General features: G+C 43.6%; 1 protein-coding gene across 1 annotated transcript in view; it reads left to right on the top strand.

Annotated features, from left to right (window-relative positions):
• The window catches only part of wwc1 (WW and C2 domain containing 1), a 54,499-nt gene that overhangs the window by 15,220 nt on the left and 12,890 nt on the right, over nt 1-26,389 (top strand). The window contains exons 2-11 of the mRNA XM_069666633.1: nt 840-949; nt 1,413-1,616; nt 2,136-2,212; nt 2,383-2,462; nt 8,641-8,770; nt 12,839-12,985; nt 13,542-13,612; nt 14,159-14,404; nt 18,351-18,440; nt 20,855-21,519. Coding sequence (XP_069522734.1) covers nt 840-949; nt 1,413-1,616; nt 2,136-2,212; nt 2,383-2,462; nt 8,641-8,770; nt 12,839-12,985; nt 13,542-13,612; nt 14,159-14,404; nt 18,351-18,440; nt 20,855-21,519 — 1,820 coding nt within the window. The remainder of the gene's footprint in view (nt 1-839; nt 950-1,412; nt 1,617-2,135; nt 2,213-2,382; nt 2,463-8,640; nt 8,771-12,838; nt 12,986-13,541; nt 13,613-14,158; nt 14,405-18,350; nt 18,441-20,854; nt 21,520-26,389) is intronic.

The raw sequence follows: 26,389 nt of genomic DNA, 5'->3' as shown, positions 1-26,389 counted from the left end.
TAGGATACATCGTATCCTTTATGGCTTTAAGAAGGTCATCATAGTTTTCTGAAAGTTGATTTATCATATTGATGTTGCTGCAAAAGTCCAAAAGGACAAACAAACCCTGCAAATCTTCACATGTGGGAAGCTGAAACCAATAATTCTTTTGGCATTTAAGCTTACATAGAAGTCTGAAACGTTTAGTCATCGATACAATTTAAGGATCAAATTTGTTGTTGACTTATTGAAACCTGAAAGTGGTCATTTGCATGGCGTTTTTTTGTTGCATAACCTGCAGGTTTTACAGATTCTGTGGATATGAAGCGTTTAAAAATAGTCCAAGAAATGACGTCACAATAAACAGATATATAAATGTAGAGTTGTATGACTTAATGCATTTATTGATTCAGCTTTAAAAGACTTAAACCCCTCATCACTTGTAATCTCAATGCAAACACTTTGATCAGTTTCGATGGACTCACAGTGGTATAGATTTGTACGAGGTGTGTTTGGTGTATTTCTGTGGTTTGCTCTCTGAGGACGGCGTCTGTCTGTGCATGTCAGGGATTTGTAAACACTGATGTTCAGACAATCATTAAACTCTTCTTCAAGTGTCAATCATCTTCCTTCTGAATCAGCAACATTCAGTAAAAAGTTTCACCGTCCGGTCCTTCATGAGCTCAGTGCACCTTTAAACTGCTTATTGATTCTGAAAACCCTTTGAGTGTTTTATAGTACACCACGCTCACGTATCTGATCCTGAATATTATGATTATAACTGAGTATGTTTCGGATGGTGTGTGGTGTTTGTTGATCACAGAGGAATGACCTCTGTTTCCTGACTCTGTTTCCTGCAGGCACACGAAGCCTCTGACGTTTGCTGACTGCATCGGGGATGAGCTGCCGGTCGGCTGGGAGGAGGCGTTCGACCCCGCCGTCGGAGCGTACTATGTCGACCACAACACCAGTGAGTTCAACGTCTGTTTACTTCAGATATTAACCCTGATCATTACTGTTCCCTGACCCGTGTTATTTCCCTGTTGTCTGTTTACACTTTCAAACTTTATTTCTGATGTTTTTTTGTATTTGGTGTTTTTGACTGTGACTGAGAAGACGACCTTTCTGATCTGATTCTGTCATTTACGAATGTATTTATGAATGAGACTTGTGTGTTCTTATTCAGCCACAAGTGTGAAAGATTTATCAAGATCATCATACTCATAAAATACTACATGTCACAGTCTGCAGGTGGTTATATTTGATTATCGACTGAAATGAACAATTGGATACAGCACAGTGTTCAACATTGTTTGGCAAACTCTTCAAACTAATCCCTCATAAAGTTAACCAGAATAAATAAAAGAAATATAATACATCCAGACTCCTCCTTCTTTATTAATTGTCTTCTTCTCGACCTTCTCCTCCTCCAGAGAGCACCCAGCTGGAGGACCCGCGGGCGCAGTGGCAGCGGGAGCAGGAGTCCATGCTGCGGGACTACCTGGCGGTGGCCAGCGACGCGCTCAGCGCCCAGAAGGAGATCTACCAGGTGAAGGAGCAGAGGCTCCGCCTGGCGCAGCAGGAGTACCGGCAGCTCAACGACGCGTGGAGGGACAAGTCCACGTCACAGACGAGCTGTGAGTACAGAGGAGGGAGCAGCTACAGTCCTTTTACATGTAGGGTTTGTTTTGGAGGCAGTTTTATGTCTGTGTCGGTTGATTCCCAAGGGTAAGCAATTTAAATCTGGCTGTTCAAGTTGTTGAATTGTTACCCGCACTTTTATGCCGTTTACAGAGTGGAACGAGCTCTGTCAAAGTAGACCTTTAAGGAAACGTAGCGAAAAGGAAATTAATTTCTCAGATCATCTTCAGATGGCAGTTATGTGCTGAGGTGAAACAGAAGCATAGACCAGAGGCTGAAAAGGTCTTGAAATCAGAGAGTTTTTTATAAAGTCCTGACAGAAAAGAACAAGTGGACATTTCTCTTCAGATTTCTTCAGTTAAACATCTTTATACACGTTTTCTCCCTCGTGGCTTCAGCTGATGGTTCTGTTTCTCTCCTCTGTCATCCCTCCCTGGAGAAATACATAAATCAAAGGAGAAAGAATGTTTTATTTAACACCTCTCTCTTCTCTCCATGTCTTTATTTTCCTGCAGTGAATTCAAGATCGTCCTCGTCCAGCAAGTACGACCCTGACATCCTGAAAGCAGACATCGCCACAGCCAAAAGTCGGGTAAGAGCTCTAGCTTCTCCTAATGTCTGACTGATGATCGTTTAGTGGTTGTTACTGTTTAGTCTAAACACGCAGCTCTTCATCGAGTTCGTAGACAATAAAACAAAACAATAAAAACATTTTCTTCCTTCTGTAAGACACTAACAGTTTGTCTCGTCTGTGTGTGTCAGGTGAACAAGCTGAAGCGGGACCTGGCCTGTATGAAGCAGGAGCTGCTCTACAAAGAACAAGGCTTCGAGACCCTCAAAGAGTAAGTGCTGAGTCCTCTCACTGTTTTACCTCTCTGCTGCCTCCATCTTGAATCCATGCCAAAGGGCACGTTGACTGGTATGTTTGTTGATAGCAGACTGTGAGAGTTGATCCTCAGGCTTTTTGCCTCCAGCCCTCCTAATTTAATGTGACGAGCCGAGCAGGACGGTCAGAATCTGACTTGAATACCAAGTGTGTGACCTTCCCTCAGTCTGTACAGTCTCACCTTCTGCCTGCAAAACACCTTTTTGTTTTTTTAGGTGTTGAGAGAGTTCTAGTGGAACAGCCGTCTTCTAAAGGTTATTGGAGTATAATTTCACAGTTCTGGGTAAAACATTTGGATCAAAAAGTGAGAACCAGGATGGCAGGTATCGATTATTTTTTAAGACAGAGTGAAAAAATGATGCAACTTCTGAAAGCCCTGAGGGGACATCTTCAGAGGCTGTAATCTGTCCAACAGACAGGCTAAAACTTCACTTCACTTTTACTTTATCGGTGCATATCAGCATAACACACAAAACAACAGACAACAACAGAGGGAAACAGACAGGAATAAAATCCTTACAGTTCATTAAAGTTTCAATGCTGATGTGGACATAAGTCATTACTGTTTACAGCTGTGATTTAAACACATAAACACAATGTTTCCAATGTTTCTAAAAGCAAGAAAAACACAATTTCTCGGTGACACATTGTTGACACCTTCATTTCTAAGCATGGCACGGACGTTTGGAACATTAGATGCAAACGTATTACTTGCACTCGTCCGACTTGGTAACAGCACCTCGGTAACAGCACTTCGGTAACAGCACTTCGGTAACAGCACCGCGGTAACACCACCTCGGTAACACCTAGGATTTGAAATGCATCTTTGCATGCCGCCTGAAGTTTTTTCATTGTAGCTTTACTGTAGTTCCACCACAGGCGGGCTGTATAGAGCGGAGTACAGTAAGCTCTAAACAGCTCTGTTTTAACATCGGCTGTGCACATGTGAGTTTGAGAAGCTGGTGGTGTTTTTGCTCCAAGCCTTGGGGCACATGGGGCGATGGTTTAGCTCAGCGGTTAAATCAGCCGACCTCTACACAGAGGCCCACTCCCACCCTCGGCCCTTCGCCGCGTGTCATCTCACTCTGTTTCCAACACTATCCCCTGCCCTCTCTGTCTCAGTAAAGGCATACAAGGACAAAAAATTATCTTAAATTAAAAAAGTAAAGTAAAAACCACTTCACACATTAACGTGCACTGACTCAAGCTCAAGCACAGAGAGTGCACATGCAGGGTGCACTGAAGCAACTCCACAAGTTCTATCACCTAAAAGCCATTTAGAGCCCAGATTAAGTAAAAACTAGGGCCCAGGTTGAACCTAAAGCTTGTCTGTGATGATTTAATTTAAAATATCAGTACTAACAGACTCGGGGCAGACTTTCGTTGCTCTGATGGGCTTCGTTAGACATTTGAGCCCCGTCTCCACCTGTCTTATCTTAAATTCAGTCTCCTCCGTATCTTTGAGTGACAGGAGGAGTATTTGTTGTGCAGTACAGATGAAGGAGTCGAGACATCCTGTGATGTTGCTCTTGTTGGAATTTGCCCTTCCATGCAGCGTGGAAACAGTAAATATTGCTCTTGTGCAGGTGAGTGAGAAACTTCTTATCGCCTGAGTGATTAGCTCAGCATTATCACACATTCCACTGGGTCGTTAAACTCTAACGCCTGTGTGGATGCACAGATAGAAACCACAGAAGAAGAACGTGGATGTGAGGGAAGCACTCCTTCTATCTGACCTACTTCTCCACCTCAGAGGATGAAGTTTAAGGTGTACCAGCGACGCCGTCACTCAGGAATGTTATTGTTCTTTATCTCTGACATTTCTCTGTGATTTTTTTTTGTTTTTGAATCCACCACACTGTGAAGCCGCTCGGCTGCCGCTGGATGTTGCATTGAACAGGAATGTCCGGTCTGTTTGTCTTGCCTCCCGCGGCACACAGAGAGTGTCAGAGGATTAAAGAGTAGCTGAGGCAGAGTGGTCGGACGGCATTCCTCCCTGACTTTCCTCTCCTGTTACAGTCATCAGACGGCGCTCAGCAGCCAATCGCTGTGTGCAGAAATACGAAATAAGCTTCGACTGGAATGCAGCCGAACACTCGGCTCCTGATAAGATCTCACATAATACTGCCACAAGGAGAGTGTTTAATTAGAACAGAAAAGTGACGATACAACTGTACGGCCAAAAGTATGTGGACAACCCAACCAAACACTGAGCTTCTGTCTGGGTCTGATGTCTTTGATCCACTGAAGGGAACTATGAATGATCCCATCGCTAACAGGCTGATCAAAGCATCTTTAAAGTGATCAGTATCGTCTATATCCAGCACCAATCATGCTACGTATCAAGTACCTGAGTTGTCACACAGGTGAGGTGAACGGAGAGCAGATTTTGTGGCAGGACGGAGCTTGAATGCAGAAATGTTTTGATACATGAGAAGCCGTCCAACAGACACTAATAATGATGTCTGAGGCTTATTTCAGGAGGAGCTGTGTTTCTAAAAACACAACACTCAACACCTAAAGGTCGCTCATAGTTTTGCTGCGTGCATTGCTGCACTAAGTGGAATTGATTAAATCTTCACAAAGACATCTATTGATTAAACAAAATAAAATAATATATATATACTTAAAATAAGTATAGACATAATAATTCTGTTGCACCTCGGAGAGCTTGTTTACTTTAAAGAATAAAAATAAAACCTTTCATCCATTTTTTGTCTTAATGCAGAACTTTTCTTTGTCAAGCATCTGCAGTGAATTGATTTTATTCACTTTAAAGTCCTTAAAGTCCTTAACGTGAGTTCTTTGCAGCTGTTTTATTTATTTTCTGCAGCCATCGTTGCTTTTAATGTTACGGAACATTGTATTATTTTAGACCAATGCTGTTCAGCCTGGGGGTCAGATGATGAATCAGGTGGGATCACAAGATCATTAAAGTGATCCTCTCAAATGTTTTCATGTAAATAAATGTCTGTTAAGTCTCTATCTATCGCTGAACGAGGTAACACAGTGGTGATTGAGCCTCTGGCCCACTGATGAAAGCCTTTACATTTGCAGTCTTACAGACTGTCTGTGGCGACTTTAACGGAAAAAATCATAAGTGGCGCCCAGTTAGTGACGCGTTTTCCATCAGCCAGCAGTGGTTGGTCTGCCAGAGAGGGTAGGTGGAGCTAAGCGGCTGCTTCTCCGCTCTCTGCAAGTGTTGCGAGTAAACAGTAATCTACTATGGCTGAACAAACAAAGAAAAGATGGATGACTACAGATACAACTTCAACAAGAAGTGAAAATCCAAAGAAGAAGAAACAAACTCGACGCTCAGATGAAGCAAACAGTCTGAAAAGGAAAGCGACCGTCAGCCAGGAAAATCAAGAGTTACAACCGGAGCCGACCGTGGACGTCACACATGCAGCACTGTCTGGATATCTGGGAAGTGTGCTCCTGCAGTGACCGTTTATCACCACAGGTGCCGCCAAAGAGAACAAACTGAGAACCGAGATTCTATCTTTAATAGTACAGCAGGCAGAAATTAATTTGAGCGACCACTTGTAGAATAAGGAGCCTAATTGAAGGTTCCAAAAATTAAGAAAATGTCCATGTTCATTCTGATTATCAAAATTTAGTCAAGTCAGCGAAGCCTGACATCAAATGCCCACTGAGGACAATCTTACTTAATAATAATAGATAATCTTAGAATAATCATACGTGCTTAAGAAAAGGTGTCTAATAACTGCTTCTGCTCAGCAGCTAATACAGAAACAAAGAAAAATGGCCGACACAGTGTTTATTCATATCCTTAAAGAAAGGAGGAACTGACTCCAAATCCCAATCACAGCCCGGACTCAGGCCACCTGTCTGCCTGCGCTGCTGCCTGTCTGTCTCTTTTTGCATCAGAAGAAGCCACGGCAAAAAGCTATAGCTCGCTCATGAGGCCAGGAGGCGGCCAGTTGCTGTGACTTTGGCCCAAAATTTATCCAAGGGTCAATTATTGGACTTTTTTTTTTTATTGGTCAGAGGTCAACCAGCTCTCACACAGGAATGGACAGTTTTGGATAGAGACACTTTTTAGAAGAGCAGGTGTTGAAACAGGAGCAGGAACTCTTGTTGTCAAGTGAACTAGAAACTGAGTGTACGTGGTCGTCCAAGAAGACGTTATTTACTCCTGACAGGATTCTGACTGGGCTCAGGTTCACTAACGTACTGAAGACTTTCAGTCGGTGAGAGTTAACTGTTTAACTTAGTATCAGTGAAATGAGTCTCTCTCTGTCTGTGTTGTTGGGAAGCAGTTTTTGTGATTTAATCATAAAAAGGTTGATCACAGCGTTTTCTCTCAGCGTGTTCGAGGTGGACTTAGAGAGGATTACTTGTTCTCTCAGCCTGTTACAGACAAGTGCCTCTCTCCCTCCCTCCCTTCCTCATTCTCTCTGTACCTTGTTTTCTCTCTCTCCCTCCCTCCCCCTCTTCCCTCTCTGAAGAATGTGGAAGGACCTGTTATTCAGATGCATGCATGACTTGCTGATGACAGGCTTTACATGGCTGCTGCTGCCTCTGATGGCTGTTTCCCGCAGCGTCTCTTCTCTCTGCCGCTCCGTCTTTCCAAAAACAGAATCTCGTGTGTTTTTACCTGGAAGTTACAAGTAGATCAAACAATACGTTAATGAAACCCCACATGATTTACCTGTAAAACCATGTAACTGAGCATTTTCTGGTTGTTTTTAAAAGATCTAAGCAACATTAAAAAAAACTAAACATCCTCTCCCTCCTATTTTAGCCAGAAAACTGTCATTACACCAATTGTCTGATGTTTATAGGAGTGAGACAGTCCTGTTTACTCTGTTGAGTCACCTCCTGCTCTACATGAACACCAGTGCTGTTTTTATAAAGACAAACTCCCCCTCTCCTGCTGCACTACACTAAGTTTCTACCTGGTGTCCTGTTGAGTAATGCCTGCCTCTGGGAAACAATCCAATCACGTATTTGAAGATGTTGAAAAGACTTTTTTGAATTCTGTTTCATCAGAAAAGAAGATGTTAAAAGTTTAATGAAGTCTTTGATATCTTCTGAGGTGAAACTTTGGTCAGAAAGTGTTTTTGGATCTGGTTGGAGGCTGTGTGGAGACATTATGCATGAAACTATAAAAAGTATAAAAAGTGCGGTTGTTGTGACTGTGGATTGTTATGCAGGAGGCTGCTCGCTCCTTTTTGCACCAGACCTGCTGCGAACATGTTCACTACTGCAGGTTTAAGTTGTATGAATAGCTTGTATGTATACTGCAGGAAGTGCCTACAAATACTTACTAAAGTAATAAATCATTCTACTCCAGAACGTCCTCGCTGGTTTTCCATTGTATTGTCATTTGGTCGTGAAACATGTAAAATTTAATTCTGCACGGTCAGCCTAAAAGAGGAAAAGGTCCATGTTCATGTCAGTCGGCTTAATTTGGACGTTAAAATCCAGCTTAGTGTCCCCAGGTAATAAAGTTTACAGGTTTTTAATTTCACCAGATCACTAGAGAAGCTCCGTCTGTCTGGAAGAGGAGGAACAATCAGAGAAATCTGTTAGCTTGCATGTTAGCTGGCCCAGCTGCACGTGCACATGTAAGAGAAAAAGTCAGGTTTCTCACGATGACAAAGTTGTTCTGGTTTTCAGTACTTTGCAGAGGATTTAAACAGTGTTGCATTCACAGCATCATAACTGTGATGAATCAGACATTATGTGCGTTAAGAATAACGAAACATCTGTGGTAAGAACAGGCAGAAGTCCGAGTTAGCATGTGTGAGGAAAGGGACGAGTAAAGCTGCTCCACCGTCTCCTGTGTGCTGCTCTACCTCCTGTGTTTCCCCTGAAGCCAGCTGAGTGACTGCTAGTAAAAACTGCGGTCACAGTTGGCAGCTTCTCTCTTGACTCTGTGTGTAAGTGTATGACGATGAGTCAGAGTGCTGCTGTAATGCATGCGGGCTCGTCTGACCCAGTTCTGTGTGCAAACATAGAAAAGAGGAGCTGATTGTAACAGTGACTGAGGTGATCCGGGGACAGTTAGACAGGATGAGTTGCTTCTATCATTCTGAATAATCAAACTGACCGCCTTCTCTCGTCTCCCTCCTCGTCCCTCTCTCTCTCTCTCTCCTGACCTCCAGGATCGACCAGAAGGTGTCCAACAGCCCGTATGGCTACAAGCTGCAGGAGGCGCAGGCCATCCTCAGCGAGGTGCGCTCCATCCGAGACGCCATCAGCTCCGGGGAGAAGGAGAAGCAGGAGCTCATGCAGGTAAAAAGGGTTTTTCATTAGACGCAGATGAAAGATGAGCCGATCAAATGCAGAATTCTGCAGAGACTTGTCGGGCTTTGTAGCACAACTCAGTTTGATGTTGTTTCTGAGAGCGTTTGTCTTTGACTCGTTTTTTAACTCTTTAATGTTTTGGTGGATTTCTGACTTTTTTTAATAACTGAGTCAAGGTCAGTAAAAGACAAAGAAGTATTTGTTTAATTCTGTCATCTCAAGATAACTCGTTAACTGTTTGTTTTTCTCATGATAACAGGTCCACACTCGGTTATCTTGAGGAAACTAAAATATAATTATCAAGCTGTCTAGACTCGGGCTGGTCTTCTTAGATGGCGTGGGCCGATGTAAATTACAGAGCTGAAAACAAGACATCCTTCTGGTTGTCTAAAGCTTGTGGTACGCTGGATCAGGACTTTAAACAGGTGCTACAGATGTCAACATCTTATCTATGCATGACGGCAAGTAACAAGAGGAAACAAACTATTGTTGTCTGGTGATAACGGGTTTGTTTTCTCTTATCTGTTGATTAAAAGCTTGTTTGGTTGCTATAACAAGTTGATAATCTCATTATCTTGAGATGACGGAGCTTGCTTTCTAGATAACTTAATAATCAACTTGTGATCTCAAGATGACGGCATTAAAAACATGACAGTCAGCTCAGACATTCTCAGCAGTCTAACATAATAAGTACCTTCGTTTTGTTCCACTCCACGATTTATTCAGTGTCTTCTGTAGAAAACAGATCGTTCTGCTCCTGAGTTGCTTTAATTTTTCCTGTGACGGGGTAAAAGCGATGAGTGTATTCTTCCCACTACCTTGAATCCCACATTAAAAATGAACGAATGGAATGAAATGTACGAAGGACCGGATTTGAAAGGCTCTGGCTTATTTACCCCTTAAAAGACTTTGCAGTGATGCGCAGGATAAGTCCCCTCACAGAGCTGTGAAAACAAAAGGATTTGTGATGAAGAAGAATAGAAATCGAGCAGCATAGATGACGTTAAACAAGGACACAAAGCAGGGAAGAGACAGCGGCCTGTGAGGCGAGCAGATGAAGGCATCGGATGACTCTCAGGAGAGTCTTAACGTGCGTTACAAACTTTACAATATATAGCTGTGATAAAAAAAAGAGCCAGATGTACTAAAAGAGGTTTAGCTGACCCGGAGGAGCTGATGCTGCAGGGAGGCAGGTGGTGTTTTAGTGCTGGGCCCGCTCATTGTGATTGTTCTGGTTTCATTGTGATGGCAGCCGGCCTCCTTCACTGAGGAGGAGACGAGGTCTGTGTTTGTCACAGTCAGATTGAGATAAATTTCCTGCAAAGTGGAAACCGTTTAGGTGATGGCGGTGTTTTTCAGCTGTTGGGTTTTATTTTCTCTGAAGCTCTTTTGGCTCAAACTCGGTGCCTGCGGCTGCTCAGGTGAGGCCGAGTTCAGAGATGTATATGTGGGCTTTCCATCTCTTCTCAGGTATCACAGACACAGCTGGTATAAAGATCTGCTGTTGCTGCTGATGTTGTGAAATTTCAGTCTTTGAAACTCCACCATGGAGCTCAAGATGACGTCTGAAAAAGTTTTGTTTTGTCTGACCAACGATCGTCTGTTTCCTGTGAATACAACAGATGAAACATGAAATCATTTGCAGAACTGCTCAAACTGCTGCCTGCCTTTAAGCCTTTGCTGTGTGTCTTTGGCTTTCTGTTGGGCTCATTATGTCGCTCCAAAATCTATCTTCTCCCCAGTCACTGCTTTCTTGCAGACTGTATCTGATTCTCCTCCACCATCTCTCCGTGTTCAGCTGCATTCATTTGAACAAGCCTCACAGAGTTTGCTTTAGAGAAGCATCCCGACTGCATCATCTGAAGCTTTCAGCTCTGCAGAGATCTCTCAGGTCTCCTGCCTCCTTGAAGTGTTTCCCACACATGTTTTTACTTACCGTGCAGGTATATTTGTTTCCACAGAAGTGTATTTGACCCATTTTACCATCATTTTTATTTATCTGTGTGAGAGGGTAACACCAGTGGAGAATCAGGCTGTATTGTTTGTGGGGTGTGACATGCGTGGATCGTTTCATGTCTCCTATCCCTCCTCTGCTTCAGTGTTCACTCATCCGTACTTCCACCATGGCTGCAGTGTGTATTAAAGTTGCATGATGGGATTTGGAGGCTGCAGGTGCACAATGTACGAGTCTGCAGGGACAAAGGGAGTGAAGACGAACATGAAATCTGTTAACTGACGGTTTCTGGTTCTGATGCAACAACTGGTAAAACACAGACGATCGTTTCAGCCGTGCAGATGTTCTTTGATGCCGGCATCAGAAGATGTAGAGCAGCTAATGTTTACAGATAATCTCTTCTGACAATATCCCATCAGGTGTAAAAAAAAAAAAGGTATATAAAATGTGAGTTATTATCTGGATCGTGTGGCTGCAGGTTTGTTTTTGCCTGGTTTAGTTTGCAGGTAGAGAGAGACGAGTGTGTTCAATAATACATCATCTGCTCTGTGGACTTCCTCCCCCCCCTTCACCATCTGCAGCTGACAGCTCAGTCTGATTGTCTGTTCATATGTGTGTGTGTGTGTGTGTGTGTGTGTGTGTGTGTGTGTGTGTGTGTGTGTGTGTCCCAGTGTACTTTCTGTATATTTGACTGTTAACCAGTGCATTTCTTAAAGCTTCACTGAGTGAAGTCGTAGAGATGCAGTGTGATATCACTGATTGATCTTAAAGGTTTAATACGTTTTATTTTTCCTTCATTTTGTCAACAACACATTCAAACTGGCCCCTCCTCCTCCTCCTCCTCCTCCTCCTGGGCTCTCCGTCACCAGAAGCTCACTCTCACTCTCTCGTGGAGAACACGCCCACACTGCCGAGCTAACACTGACGGCATCACGGTTATCATTGCGCTAGCACGCTAACCGCCGGTTAGCTTGTTCTACCAGGTTTGAGGCGCCTACCTGTCCCACAGAAAGAAGGCCAACTCTGCATCGCTCTTTCGCCATGTTTGCCGGTCTGAATGGGGCCCAGTTGCTAATCTGAACCACTCCCACACTCACCTGTACGCTGTGATTGGCTCAGGGAACCACGAAATCAAAGTGTTTGTAATGATAGGTGATGAGGCGGCACGGTGGTGCAGTGGTTGCCAGCTCACAGCTAGAAGGTTCCAAGCTCTCTCAGTTCGTTAGCTCGTTAGTTTCATTGTGTGTCGGCCCTGTGGTAGACTGGCGATCAGTCCAAGGTGTACCCCGCCTCTCGCCCAATGACAGCTGGGATGGCACCCCCCACCACCCTGAACAGGATAAGTGGAATAGATAATGGATGGATGGATCTGTGGTGAATCCTCTTGACACACAGGATGTGAAGTGCAGACACTCCAACAGCTGTTCCATTAAGAGAAAACTGCATGTGCTGAAACCTGTTGATACATTTTCAGAGCAGATATTAGTTTGATGAGCTCTGGATTGAAGGCGTGACAAAATGATGTCTTATATTTAAACCTTGCCTTCTTTGAAGCTTATGCTGAACTGATGCTAAATCAAGGCTAAGGACACAGTTCAGCTGCTGCATCATCTAAATGCTTCCACACTGCAACGTCACAGAGGTGGGGTGTTATTTTTCTGCCCCATCTGAGAAGCAGAGATAAGGTGCAGACCGCAGCAGGCGTCAAAACAAGCTGCAGCGTCATACAAGATTTCCATCCCGGCTGTAAAGATGAAAGGATGACTGCGGCAGACTTCACTGCTGCTGAATCACTGAGGGGGAAAACGCAGAGGAGACGTCTTCTTTATGTTTACAGTTCTGTCATCTCACACATGCGCTTTGCCTTGAGCGACTTCACTCAACATCTTTCATATAGGCTGATGCCCCACAGCCCCGCTGTGTTTAATCTCATCCTGGTTAAATATCACGTCTTATATTCCCCCTGGTAGAGCAGTGTGTTTTATTGTTTCTGTCTGTCCTTAATCACATCCTATTTTTACTCTCTGTGTTTTTATTCCTGCTGCAGTGTCCCACTTTCTCCCTGCAGTTCGGTTTAATGTCTGTCTCTTGTGTTCGTGCAGAAACTGGCCGTGTTGAAGGACGGCTTCCAGCTGGACTCGGGCTCCCAGCAGGAGCTGTGGGGCAGCAGCCCCTCGCTCGCAAACTCCGAGCTGTCCATCCCTCGACTCTACTCGGACGCCGGCTCCCAGACTGACATCCCCGCTGAGGTAAGTCCAGGGCAGGGTCTCAGCTTGTCTTTAACCCTCTTAAACAGCTCTCGAAAAGGTCACATAAAATTCTATATAGTTGACAGAACACATTAGCTTTAATTTATGGGAATGATTTTTTTTCCTGAGTCGACCTTTTCAGAGTCCGACTGAGTATCAAACCTTAAACTTTTTCTGAGAACAAAACATGGATTTTAAAACTTTCCAGCTCTGAAAGTCAGCTGAAGGATTTTCAGTTTCTTGATTTATTTTTTAGCTAGAAATTATTTGACTTCATTCATTTTTTCCCCAAAAAAACAGCTGATTGTGCTGAGGAAGATTCATCTGGCATTTTTATTTTAAAAAGATCCAGAGCGACCCCTTCGATTTCTCCTGTGACCCTTTAGAGGGGCCAGACCCCTAGTTTGAGAACCACTAAGCTGGTTGTTGTTTTTGCAAACTAGTTTGTCCTGGAGAAGCTCAATCCAATAATACACAATAGTCAGGGCACATAATCTGCACAAGGACTTTTATTTTGAAATTCTGTTTTATAATGTTGTTCCCTGTTTCTGTTCAGTTCATGACGAGCACCAACAAACTGGCCGAGAAGGTTCGTCTGAGTCTGAAGTACGAGGAGGCGAAGAGAAGGTACACGTTACAGCATCAGCACAGCTCTGACTCCAGCACAGCTGCGACGCTTTGTAATATGTAAATTAGATTTGAAGGAATTAAATTGAGAGTTCATATTTACATAAAACTAGAAAGTTTATCAGCGATTAATGTCCCACGTATTTTTAACAGGGTTGTAATCCGACACTCATGGACTGAAACATCTGGAAACAGAAGGATTAATAGACTCATGATGTTTAAGAAATAAGCTTGAGGCTCAGTAAATTACCCATAATGCTTTCACGCTCCTGAGCATTTAGCATCTGAGTGCATTATGCTCAACATGAACACTTCAGACGGAGGAGGACATGTTCGAATGTTGACACGGTGACATTTTGTTTTTTAAAGAATCGTTGACGCTGAAGGAAAAAAAAATATTTCACAAAGATCTAATAGAATATTAATAATCTGACAGAATCCACATTTGTCTCCTGTTGTTGATCGGTTTCTTCATTCTCTTCTTCTGTCCTTTGACTCCTTCCTGCTCTTTCTCCTGCTCCCTTCTCCTCCTCCTCACTCTCTCAGGATCGCCACCATCGAGGTCCAGATCGCCAAACTGGACAGCGAGGCATGGCCGGGGCTGCTGGACCCGGAGCGAGACCGCCTCATCCTCATCAACGAGAAGGAGGAGCTGCTGAAGGAGCTGCAGTACGTCAGCCCGCGCCAACGCCTGGAGCCCAACGACGCCGAGAAGCTGGAGTCTGAGAAGAAGCGTCTGGAGAGAGACCTGCAGGCGGCCAGAGACAACCAGAGCAAGGCTCTGACCGAGAGGTGGGAGGAGACACGTTTGTTAGCATTAAAGGTGTACCTGAGAAACAGACAGATTTTTAACCCTATCTTGCTTAAATGTAACAATTATTTTTATACTAAAAGGTCCTGGGGTGTCATTATCTTATATCCTTTGATAAAAGAATATTCCAGTGTTTTCTATGCCTACAGAGCTAAGAAACGAAGCGCTGCAGCTCCTTCCCTGTCGTTAAGAGACTTCCTCCAACTCTTTTTATGGCAGCAACTTCTGGGACCTGCCTAGGCTGCACGGTGGTGCAGTTGTTAGCGCTGTTGCCTCACAGCTAGAAGCTTCCTGGTTTGGGTCTTGTGGAGTCTGCATGTTCTCCCCGTGCATGCGTGGGTTCCCTCCGGGTCCAAAGACATGCTCGTTAGGTTCATTGGTGACTCTAAAATTAGCTGTAGGTGTGAGTTTGAGTGTGGATGGTTGTCTGTTTCGATTGACTGACAATCAGTCCAGGTGTAACCCCGCCTCTCGCCCAATGACAGCTGGGATAGGCTCCGCCCCCCCCACGCCACCCTGAACAGGATAAGTGGTGTAGATAATGGATGGATGGAGGAACCTGCCTTAGTTCATCTGTACATCTGCGCTTTAGCAGGACAGCTTTGGCGACTGAAATTGCAGCAATGCACTCTGTTGCTCAAACTTCTCTCCTCCCTCTCCGACATATCTTTGGGTGTCACTGGTGATTTCAAGCTTTTTATAGCAGCTAGAGACTCGTAGAAACGAGCCGTTACCTTGACTAGAATTTAAAAAGTATCTAGGGTTGAACTTTGGTGGAAACATCAAGGATAAGGAAATACAAATCAACTGAATATATACCAAAGGTGTTGTTGTTTAAAGACATTGTAATGCAGAAGTGTTTCTTATTGTGTGTGTAATGATGCTACAGAAGGGACCACATATAAAAAGGTGACTGGTGAATGGCAGGCATTATCTGACACACAAACCAACAACGTCAGGACCCTCTGTGTGTGTGTGTGTGTGTGTGTGTGTGTGTGTGTGTGTGTGTGTGTGTGTGTGTGTGTGTGTGTGTGTGTGTGTGTGTGTGTGTGTGTGTGTGTGTGTGTGTGTGTGTGTGTGTGTGTGTGTGTGTGTAAAGGTGGACAGTGTCACGTGGAAGGTCACACAGCTGACGACAGCAGTGTGATGTGTGTAACTGTGGTCTTTATTGTCTTATCGCCTGATGGAACCGCTGACCTTCTACTTCTGCTTGACCTTTTGAGACGTCACACCTGCCTGATGATTATTAATAAGAGTTAGAGAGGGACATGACAGACCTCTCATCTCCTCCTCTACCTTACTCCTCCTCCCCATTCTCCTGATTCACGCTCCTTCTTCTCTCTGGTTTTACACCACTTGCTCCTTTCTTAAATAGCAGCAAACCAAGAACCACCACCATCCTGCATCCCTCCCTCTCTCTCCCTCTCTCTCCCTCTCTCTCCCTCTCTCTCTCCCCCTCCTCTCTCCGCCTCTCTTCCTCTCTCTCTACCCCTCCTCTCTCCGCCTCTCTTCCTCTCTGTCTCCCCCTCTAACAGGACCGTCGTTGTTCGGTGTTCAGGTCAGACTCTACCTGAGCTCAGTCTCTCTTTGTGACTTGTCTCCTGTTCCTGTAACCCGAGAGGCTGCAGAGCCTGCTCACAAAAGGAACTTCTTATAGTCCACCTACGCTCCCCTACACACACACACACACACACACAAAGAAGAAATATGCACACACTTTTCTTTTCAGTGTCAAGATGTCAAACTGTCTGAATCAGGGTCCTTGAAAGCAGCAGAGTCTTTAATTAGTTTTGGAGGTTTTAGCGGCTCCACACACCGACGCAGCTTGATCCTGCTTTTCTCTGGATTGTGTAAAGTAATAATGAGTGTCAAATATGTAAGTTGCCCTTCTTTTAAAATACCAACCACACGAAGGGAAGATGGGGAAATAAAAGCTCAGACTGAACACACACACACACACACACACACACACACACACACACACACACAGTTTCTAATCAGGTAAAATCAGTGAATCTAACCCGTGTGGCTGTGAAGGACCTTGCAGAAAAATGCTGCGGTGTCTTGATGTTTTAGTAAAATCATCTCAAAATGTAACACTGCAGGTTGTTGCTGGTGAACGAGCTGAGACTTTAATGTGAATGAAATGTTTAATTTAAGTTTATTTGGATAATTATTGATCGTTTTCATCGTTCTGTCAGGAAGAGCTCAGGACGGCCTGAAGAGCTTTAAGTTTGACACAAAGGTCCACTCAAAGCCACAGACAGACAGACAGACAGACAGACAGACAGACAGACAGACAGACAGACAGACAGACAGACAGACAGATAGGGAAGGAAGGAAAGAACAAGAGAGAGAGGGAGAAAGACAGAGAAAGAAGGAAAGAGAGGAACACAAAGAAAGAAGGAAAGACAGACAGACAGAGAAAGAAAGAAGGAAAGAAAGAATGAGAGAGAGAGAAAGAAGGAAAAAAAGACAAAAAGACAGAGAAAGAAGGAAAGTGAGACAGACAGCAAAAGAAGGAAGAAAAGAGAGGAAGACAGGGAAAGAAGGAAAGAAAATAGTCAAAGAAAGACAGAAGAAATAAAAGACGGAGAAAGAGAGAAAGATAGAACTGGGAAATTATATATGAGATTTTGGTGGTCAAAATTCAAGGAAACTGCAACCTCTAAAAGAATGAAGAAACTATAATCTAATTATGGCACAATTAGATGAACATGTTTAAAAGCACAACATGATGAAAGGATGATATTTTAACCTGAAAGGTAAACCTCACTGTGACTTCTCGCTAATGAAAGAATACGTACACCTTCCTCGTGTGGTGCAACCTCTCCTCGTTAATGTACTCATGCGGTTGTTTTATTATTAAGGTCATGTGTTCTTTTACATTATTATAATATACAAATATATATATATATATATATATATATGTATATATATATGTATATATATATGTATATATATATGTATATATATATATATATATATATATATATATATATATATATATGTATATATATATGTATATATGTATATATATATGTATATATGTATCCCCAGCCTCATTCTGTTGGAAACACAGAGGTAGATGTAAAGTGCAACTGAACTGTGTTTGTGGCGGCACACAGCCGCAGTGCAGTTGTTTTTTTCCCTCACTGTCTGTCACTCACATTGTCTCTCCAAATGTTCCTCTTGAATCACCAGTGTGAGCTCCGTTATTAAGGGACTATGTTTTATGTACCAGCATGTGTGTGCTTATTATAGAGGTTTACTTTTAATGCAATCAATCATTTTATCAGCAGTTCTTTTGGCTGTTGATGAAGGGTTTAAAGCCTGCCTGAAATGATACATTTTCTGTGTTTTGTACTGAGAATGGGAAATGTTTTTTTATGTAACACTCCTTTTTTTCATTTAAAAAAGATGCCAAGATTCTTTAAAGTGACAGAAAAGCAGCCAAGAATTCTTCCTCATAAAATCTGTCAAAAAATTGTAAAATGAACTTAAATCCAGGAGCGATCTCAGCAGAGAATACGTCAAAAACTGTTCAATCTGAGCAGACATCTGACGCCAGCAGCTGTCTGTAACCCGATCAAAGACTTCCCCCTCTCTGGCCTGTTTCCATTCAAACCATAGCTCCCAGTAACGGCTCTTAATGGACCGGTTTCCTCTCAAACAAAGCTCATACAATCAAATGACACCGCTGTCCCCTGAACACAAAGCTGCTGCTCACAATACCAAACACACTCTGCTTTTATGTCAGATTTGTTAACTCTTTTCAAGTGCTCGCTCCTCCAGGGCTGGCAGGGACGGAGGATTATGTTAGCTCTTTAATCCACAGATATTAGTTTATACCTGCAGGTGTGTAGCTGACGGAACAACTACAACTTTAGTTTATTGTTTACTAAATAAAGTTTTGCTTTCTTTCAGGCTGCGACTTCACTGTAAGAGGAACAAACTGGTGAGAGAGCTGGAGGAGATGGTTCGACTCGCCGCGTCACTACACAGTCAACTGAAAAGGTTTGTTCATCTTGATTCTGCTCTTCATGTCTGAAAGGACGGACATATCATTAGAGGGATTTGATTTGATCGCTGAGAAGTGGGCGTAGACAGACGTTCTCCACAGCGCAGCAGCTAGCTAACTGACCGAGCGTTCTTGGTGCTCTGCGGCTAAATGTTGCAGATTGATTGGTGGAAATTGGTTGGTTTTAACTTACGTAAGCACGCGTGAAATTTAGTTTTACAGGAAGAAAAAATTATCAAATTTTGATATAAGAATCCGAAGAAATGTATTTTCTGTATTTTTTTAACAAACATGGCTGCTGCATCGGGCTGGAAATGAATTTTAAACGTCTCTCATAGCGTTTTTTAATCAGTTCAACAGATGATTCACTGAAACAGAATCCAGAGAGAGAAGAGCTTTGAAGATGAGGATGTGAAAGCTTAACATTTAACCTTTAATGAAAACATTTGCTTGTAAAGAAAGCATTTTGTTCTCCTCGTCGTTCTGAGTCCTCTCATGTTCTCGCCGCAAATCAGATTTTCAGCCAAACCCGGCGTCGATTTCATAACAGCTTTGAGAATAACATTTTCATGAGATGATGCAAGGCTGCTGTAAGAGCCGCACACGTTACAGAATCCTTTTCATATTTAACAGTCAGTTTAAGTTCGACAGTGATAATCTGAGAGGTTGAAAGTGAGATGAGCGGTGTCAGTGCTCTCGCTCCTCAGGCTCGTCTCTCTCTCTCTCTCTCTCTCTCTCTGTCTGTCCTCTGATGGACATCAAACGTCTCCCCGGTGGACAGGAACGCCTCTCTGTCTGCTCTAACGAGTCCTCCTGCTTTAATTAGAGAGCTGCTCGTACAACAGAGGACAGACAGAGGGGGGAGAAAATGACTCCACCTCCTCCTGACGGCCTGAAAGTAGTCCCTCAGCTCCAATCATTCATGTTTATGATGTTTCTAACTTTTCTTTGAAACTTTTAATTGGTGATAAATTCGATTGGCGTCCCGCTTACATCTCACCTGCTGGGCTGTGAGGTATGAAATATATCTATTTATACAAGAAATCTTCTTCAGCAGCTGCAGTTTCCTCTTTAGACTGTGTGAGACAAGTTTATTTATCAAGCAAATTCCACCGATTAAAACCACAGGAGCTGTTGCAGCTGATGAAACGATCTCCAGCTAAAGATCCGTTTCAGAAATAATCTTTGTCCTCGCTGTCAACTAAGGACGAGGCTCCACAGATGAAGCAGGTCTTCCACAAATTACAAGTCAGGCGGTTTGATCCCGAGCTTGTCCTGAGTCTTCAGGCAGGGCAGCTCCTGATGGTCACAGCAGTGTGGTGCATGGCAGCTTGCTGTTGTCAGCGTGTGGGAGTTTGTTAATGAGAGGCAAATCTTTAAAGCGCTGTAGATAAACGTGCTTTATGAATGCAGCGTTTACCTTTATAGATATTTCTCTTAACTAACATGCAGAAGACTTTTAAAGTGAAGGCAAATGTATTATTTCTATTTCCTAACAATATTGACACGTTGGTTTGCGTCCTATTAGTGTCACTGACAGTGTTCCCGATCTTAACCAAGTCCAAGTTTGATTCTGCTTTCAGCTGGCACCTTCCCCACGAGCATGTGACCCAAAGTGTTTCACTTAGCAAAAATAAAACACAAGAAAATTACAAAAAAGAATCACTATGTATGCATAATGTGTCATTGGGCGAGAGGCGGGGTTACACCTGGTCAGGTCACCTGTCAATCACAGGGCTGACACATAGAAACAGATTACCTTTCAAGCTCACACTCACACCTACGGGCAAATTTAGAGTCACCAATGAACCTAACAAGCATGTCTTTGGACTGTTGGGGGAAGCTGGAGAACCCAGAGGGAACCCACGCATGCACGGGGAGAACATGCAGACTCCAAACTGGGATTCGAACCAGGAACTTTGTAGCTGTGAGGCGACAGAGCTAACCACTGCACCGCGCAGCCCAAGTACAACAAAAATACAACAGAAATCCAGACTGATTATTAAAAAACTCAACTCAACGAATTAAGAGGCAAATTAAAGTAAGGGTCTGTAGTTTCCTTATAAGATGACAGAGCGAGCTTTATCACACGGATATTCTGAGTCCCACAGTTCTGAGGCATAAAAACAGGAGGCAAACTCACCAGTATTTTTATTGGACACACAACGAACATAAAAAAGAAAAGCGTGGGACGACTTTAGTGAACAGAAAGAAAGAAGATCTCTGATGTACCGAGAAGGAGGGTCATTTTAAACTTTGTAAACAAGTAAAATAACTTTCAAATTAATTCTAAAAGATGCAGAAATTAATAAAAAGTAATAAAATGAATTGATGTCTTCAGAAACGAGGATGATTTTCTTAAATCTCTGAGGTCTCAGATCATAACTCCGTCTGTTTGTGTCTCCTGCAGCCTGTCAGCCAGCACTCTGTCCTGCTCGTCCGGCAGCAGCCGAGGCTCTCTGACGTCCAGCCGCGGCTCTCTGGCCACCACCTCCAGCCTGGGCTCCACCTCCTCCCTCAGCTTCACAGACCTCTACCTGGAGCAGCCCGAGCTGGCCGACCCGGACTTCCAGAACAAGCTGGACAGCCTCCTGGAGGGCGGCCAGGGAGGCTACCGGCCCTCCAGCTCCATCACCACCATCCACGAACACGAGGTGGTGACGGGCAGCGGGGGCAGGGACGCTGGGAGGCCTGAGGGGAAAGCAGGCGGGGTGGGAGGAGACGCTGCTGGAGGAGGTGCAGGAGGAGGCGGCGGCGGAGTGGACTCGGGGTCTTCCAGGATCCAGGCGCTCAGACTGTCAGAAACCCCTCGCTCTATGAGCTCGTTATCCCCGCGCTCCTCTCTCTCCTCGCTCTCCCCGCCGTGCTCGCCGCTGGTCACAGACACTAGCTTCCTGTCCGGGGAGACGTTTGCGGGTCAGACGGGGCCCGGCGGGTTGAGCCTGGACCTGGAGCTCCACAGCCGGCTCGCAGAACTGGAGCTCAGTCTGGACTCTCAGGAGGAGCGGCAGGAGGAGCACAGAGGTCACAGAGGGCTGGAGGAGAAGCAGAACCACAACACAGAGGAGGTCAAAGGTAAACACCAACTCTTTTTTTGTGTCTTTATTCAAGATTTTCACAAACTCAAACTGAAACTCTTCACAGCAGAAATACAAGTTAATTAAGGAAAATAACAATGAAGACAGAAAGGGAAGAAGAGAGATGATGATGCCAAAGAATCTTTAAAACCACAAACATCCTCCACTCTTCTGGTTTCCAGTCTTTCCACCAGATCTTTGTTCCTGGCTGCAGGAATCTGCTCCCATTTTCACATGAGCTCATTAGTAAGGAGATGTTTGAGGTCTGGCTCATAGTCTGTGTTCCAGTTCACCCCAAGTGTTAAACGGGCTTAAATTCAGAGTTACGTCATTTGGTTGTTGATCGGTCATACACTGATTGTACACACGTCACTTTTTTAAAATACTTTATTTATATAAAAACAAAGTTTCAAAGGGTTTGACATTGAAACACAGAGCACATATAAAGCACAGAGGGAATGTATCACACAGTCTGGAGCACAGAGCACATTAGGATTAAAAAAGAACCTCAGACAGAAATAAAATCACTGAAAGGAAACTTATAAAACGTGGGATTTAAAGCTGAGTTAAAGGACCACACAGGGTTTGCAGCCTGGATGTCCACTGGCAGGTCATTTCTGAGTTTAGGCGCTCTGATTGCAAAAGAGGTAAAAGAGCATGCGTGAGACCAGACTTAGAGCAAGACAGGTTTTTGGACAAGCCCTTTTCACACTGCCGCTCCGCCTCAGCGCTGTGATGAAGCTCTGCCGTCATGCCGCCTTTGCCATTTTACTCTGGACCAAGCGACGCTGGCTTAAAGCCGCCCCAGTGTGTGTTCTTACATAGTGTTCCGGCATTTGCGTTCCAAAGCAAAACGTGCACGAAGTGTAAACAAACAGCACATGCTTCAAATACACACACACGGAGCTGTTCCGGCCTGCCGGCTCTGCTGTTTACACAGACGCTGTTTCGCCTGTTACGCCTCTGTTACGCCTCTGTTACTACCTGCGATGCCGGCTCAGAGGCAGAACGACTTCGTCCCACCTTCTGCCTCCGTGTTTTTTATAGAAGACGGAACGTAACAGAAGCGTAATAATCCGCCTTGAACCGGCAGTGTTAAAAGGGACTGTCAGAGGATTTGGTTGCATAGCAAAAAGCAAAAGCACCTATTTGTAGCATTGAGGCACATATTTAAAGTACCTGTATGATCACATTATTACTGTGAAATATAATGTACCTTTCTGAGCATTTGTTTTGTTCAAAGTGAGGAGAAGCTGTAAGGATTTAACATTTAAAATCAAAGTAAGTGCCCTTCAGAGCATCTTTCATGTAAAATGTTCGGACTAGTTTTGCATCACAGTTTCTTTCGTTCTCTGCAGGCCGATCAAGTTCTTCCACACTATTCTGGAACAATTGTTTCTTATGATGAGCCAGTTTCATGCACAGGGGTTTTGTCATGTTGAAACAGGAAAGGGACCAACTCAAAATGTTGCCACAAAGATGAAAGATTACAAATATTATTGTTTGAAGCAACATCGGAATTCCCCTGACTGGAGACAAAGCAGGAAAAAGTCCCAAACCGCATGTTTACAAAGGTTTGTGGAGGCTGCCGTGTTGTTCAGGGCTCTTCAACAAACTACCACACAACAAATCCTGAACGTCTCCGTTCAGTGCGCTAAGTGTTTCCGCCCAGTGTTGAAACCATGCAGGGACATGGACGCGTCACAGCAGCAAAGTGAAAGAGTGGCATAATATAAAAACATAAAATACTGAATACATTTTAAACCCCCCAAAAAATCATGCAAAACATGCACGGCAATGTTCAGTCACAGTCAGACGTGAAATAATGCTTGAATAATGCAGGATGCAGGATGCAGGATTTTACGACTGTGAGTTTTTTATCCTCAAAGCAATCATGTCGCATCTCTGAAGCTGTTAAACTGTGTTTGCATAATAAGTCAGGCGGGCTGCAGGTTAACGACTCAAACCATAATCCCAGTTAATAACATTAGAAAGATAATCACGATGAATTATATGCAATTAAATGAGCAGCAATAACAGACGACAGATTCACTGCTGATGTAACACCTCCGTCTCTGGTGTACGAGACTCCACTGTGTGTGTGTGTGTGTGTGTGTGTGTGTGTGTGTGTGTGTGTGTGTGTGTGTGTGTGTGTGTGTGTGAAATGAGATACTGTGTGTGAAACCTGATTGCTGGTGGGAGAGATGAAGAGAGGGGAGGTGAAGGTGAGGGAGGTGTTGGATTACAGCTGCAGGGTCACCTGCGTGCTGTTTGAACTCATGTTTTTATGTCTCTTTGGGGCATTAAAGATAAAAATTGAACTGTTAAGTTTTATAATTTTATCTGTCAATATACAGTTATTAAACAGAGTTCAAGTTCGATTAATGAAATTGATTTGATGCACAATGTAACTGATTTAAATGAGGACATCAACAGAAACTTACTCCACGTTTGGTGGTTATTTAAGTCATTTATCGAGTGATCTTTGAGGATTTATTTACTGTTATTTGGACAAAGCTACACATTAAAAATATGCCGAATGATACTTTAGGAGTTGTAGTTTGTAGTGTACCCATGCATGTACAGATAACTATCACTGGATTTATCTGATGCCGAAGAAATCTAAAAAACCTGATGATTCTCAGGCAAGTTCTGCACAGACGAGGAGCGTCTTTCTTTCTGCAATTTTAAGCAGATTTATTGCAAGATTTATTAACGCAGCACATTGGAGATACTGTCTGCAGAATATGTAAATCACACCGACTGAGAAAAAACATTTTTATTGTGAGTAAGCTGAAGTACCTCGATTTCCTCCATGAGCTGCGTGTCACAGCTTCTGCTTATGCTGCATCTGCATAATGACACCGTTAGGCACCTTTCCCCCCACGCATCAACTCTGCTAAAGTATTGCAAGAGAGATTGAGTGACAGTTATTTTACGCGGCCCTATAAAAGGTTAAAGCTGAACTGTAGTAAGTGTCGATTGCAGTTTGAACCGGGCTTTGAGCTCTCTGTGGCTGAACGTGCCTCAGGTTGCAGCTTCAGGTGAAAGGTGGACGACGTGGTGTCTGGTTTCCTGATCACTCTCCATCCCTGCTGCCAGAGCTGAACAAGTGACCAGGCTCTTAACTCCCTACAGTCTAGTGCGTTCACATCAACATTAACAATGCATCAGAAAGGCAGCCTCCTCATTTAATGCAGTGAGTGAACTGTGTTTTTGACGCCTGCTAGCAGCAGAGGCGACACTTCTGCTGTGATATTAATGTAGTAATCAGGCCTGCATGATGTAAGGAGACTCTGATGTGTGATTACATTGTTCAATATTGAGATAACAGTATGAAGTCTGCTGCTCTGCGTGTTGTACACAAACCTGTGTCCCGCCTGAATCCAAAATAAATCCCAAAATCTTTTTTAACCACTAAATTGACACCAGTTAGTCATAGTGGGCTTCATCTGAGAGCAGGGCCATTAAACCCAGGGCTCCCATCCATCAGGTCAGATCTTTATCGTGCAGCTCTGACACAAATGCTTTAAATCCTTTCATCTACAGATTTCATGCAGCTCCGTTTGACCCAGTCCAATAATATCCATCTCAGTTACTATCTAGTACGCTCAGGTGCCAGTTTAAGGTACTTTTCAGCATGTAGCATTTAGCATTATGCTAACACTAGAAGATTTGTGACGACTGCTTTGATAACTTTCATCTCCTGTCCGTCTGACTCCAGGTCTTCAGCGGGGCGTCCTCCTCCACAGTCACTTTGACACTGTTTACACTTTAGACTGTAACAAAGCCACAATAAGCTAATTACAACTCAAAGCACAAAACAAACAGATTATTTGTGTGGTGTTGACGGAGGGTTGATCAGTGAATCAACAAATACTCTGAGGTTTACTCTGTTTTGTGCACAAATCTCTCCTCCGGCAGATTCTATCTGTTTTAACCCCTGAACTGCTTCTCACTTCTTCTTCTGTTGACTGTTTTCTTTTCTCAAGGCTTCCTGAGCGTACATGAGAAACTCTTTTCACAAACACAGACACAAACCCACTCACACACACACACACACACACACACACACACACACACACACACACACACACACACACACACACACAGTGTGTAACTACACGTGAGCTCCTCGTTTTATGTCTTGCCTATCATTTGTTGTCTTTTACTCTTTCGAGAGCCACTCACAAAACATGTTTAATTATGGAATGACTTTTACTTAACATTTGTGATGAAACTTTGGGGCATGGTGCAATGTAAGGGCAAATCAGGCTGTGCTGATGTTCTGTGCTTGTTACTGACGATGCATCACTCCTTCATGTTGCTCTCTCTTCACAGAAAACAAAACCGTGTTCATGCAGCCTTTGGGTTTTTTAAAATGCCACAAAAGTTCATTGGGTTTCTATTTTCTTGGCTGTTAACACACCGTCAGACAGACCAGATACAAGTTGGTTTATTTCTCACCTCACTGTTACTCGCCTGTCAGTGCCTGAAGGACGTTTTCTTTTCTGTCACCAGTTTTTTTCACCGTCAAGAGCAGCTCAAGGTTTCCTGATTATACAACATGCGACTCTTTTATACACATGAACACAAAGACACACACACACACACACACACACACACACACACACACACACACTTGATTTCTTTTATATAATCAGTTTTTTCTGACTCTTCTGCCGTGGCTTTAAATTGTCTCAGCTGATTTTTCGCTGTGTGCCTTTTTCTGTGTTTGTGTTAGCGTCAAAGAATACAGCAAAAAATCAAAAACCTAAACATGTGTTTATCTCTGAATTCTTGCTGACGTCCAGCCTCTTTTCTTTCTGTGTGCTGCTCAGTGGGTCCGACTGAAGACGTAAACCTTT

The sequence above is a fragment of the Semicossyphus pulcher genome, unplaced genomic scaffold (assembly GCF_022749685.1).
Source record: "Semicossyphus pulcher isolate SPU_LCO1_2020_fin unplaced genomic scaffold, fSemPul1.0.p SCAF_10, whole genome shotgun sequence".
Lineage (NCBI taxonomy): Eukaryota > Metazoa > Chordata > Actinopteri > Labriformes > Labridae > Semicossyphus > Semicossyphus pulcher.
This window is presented reverse-complemented; position numbering and strand designations above follow the sequence as displayed.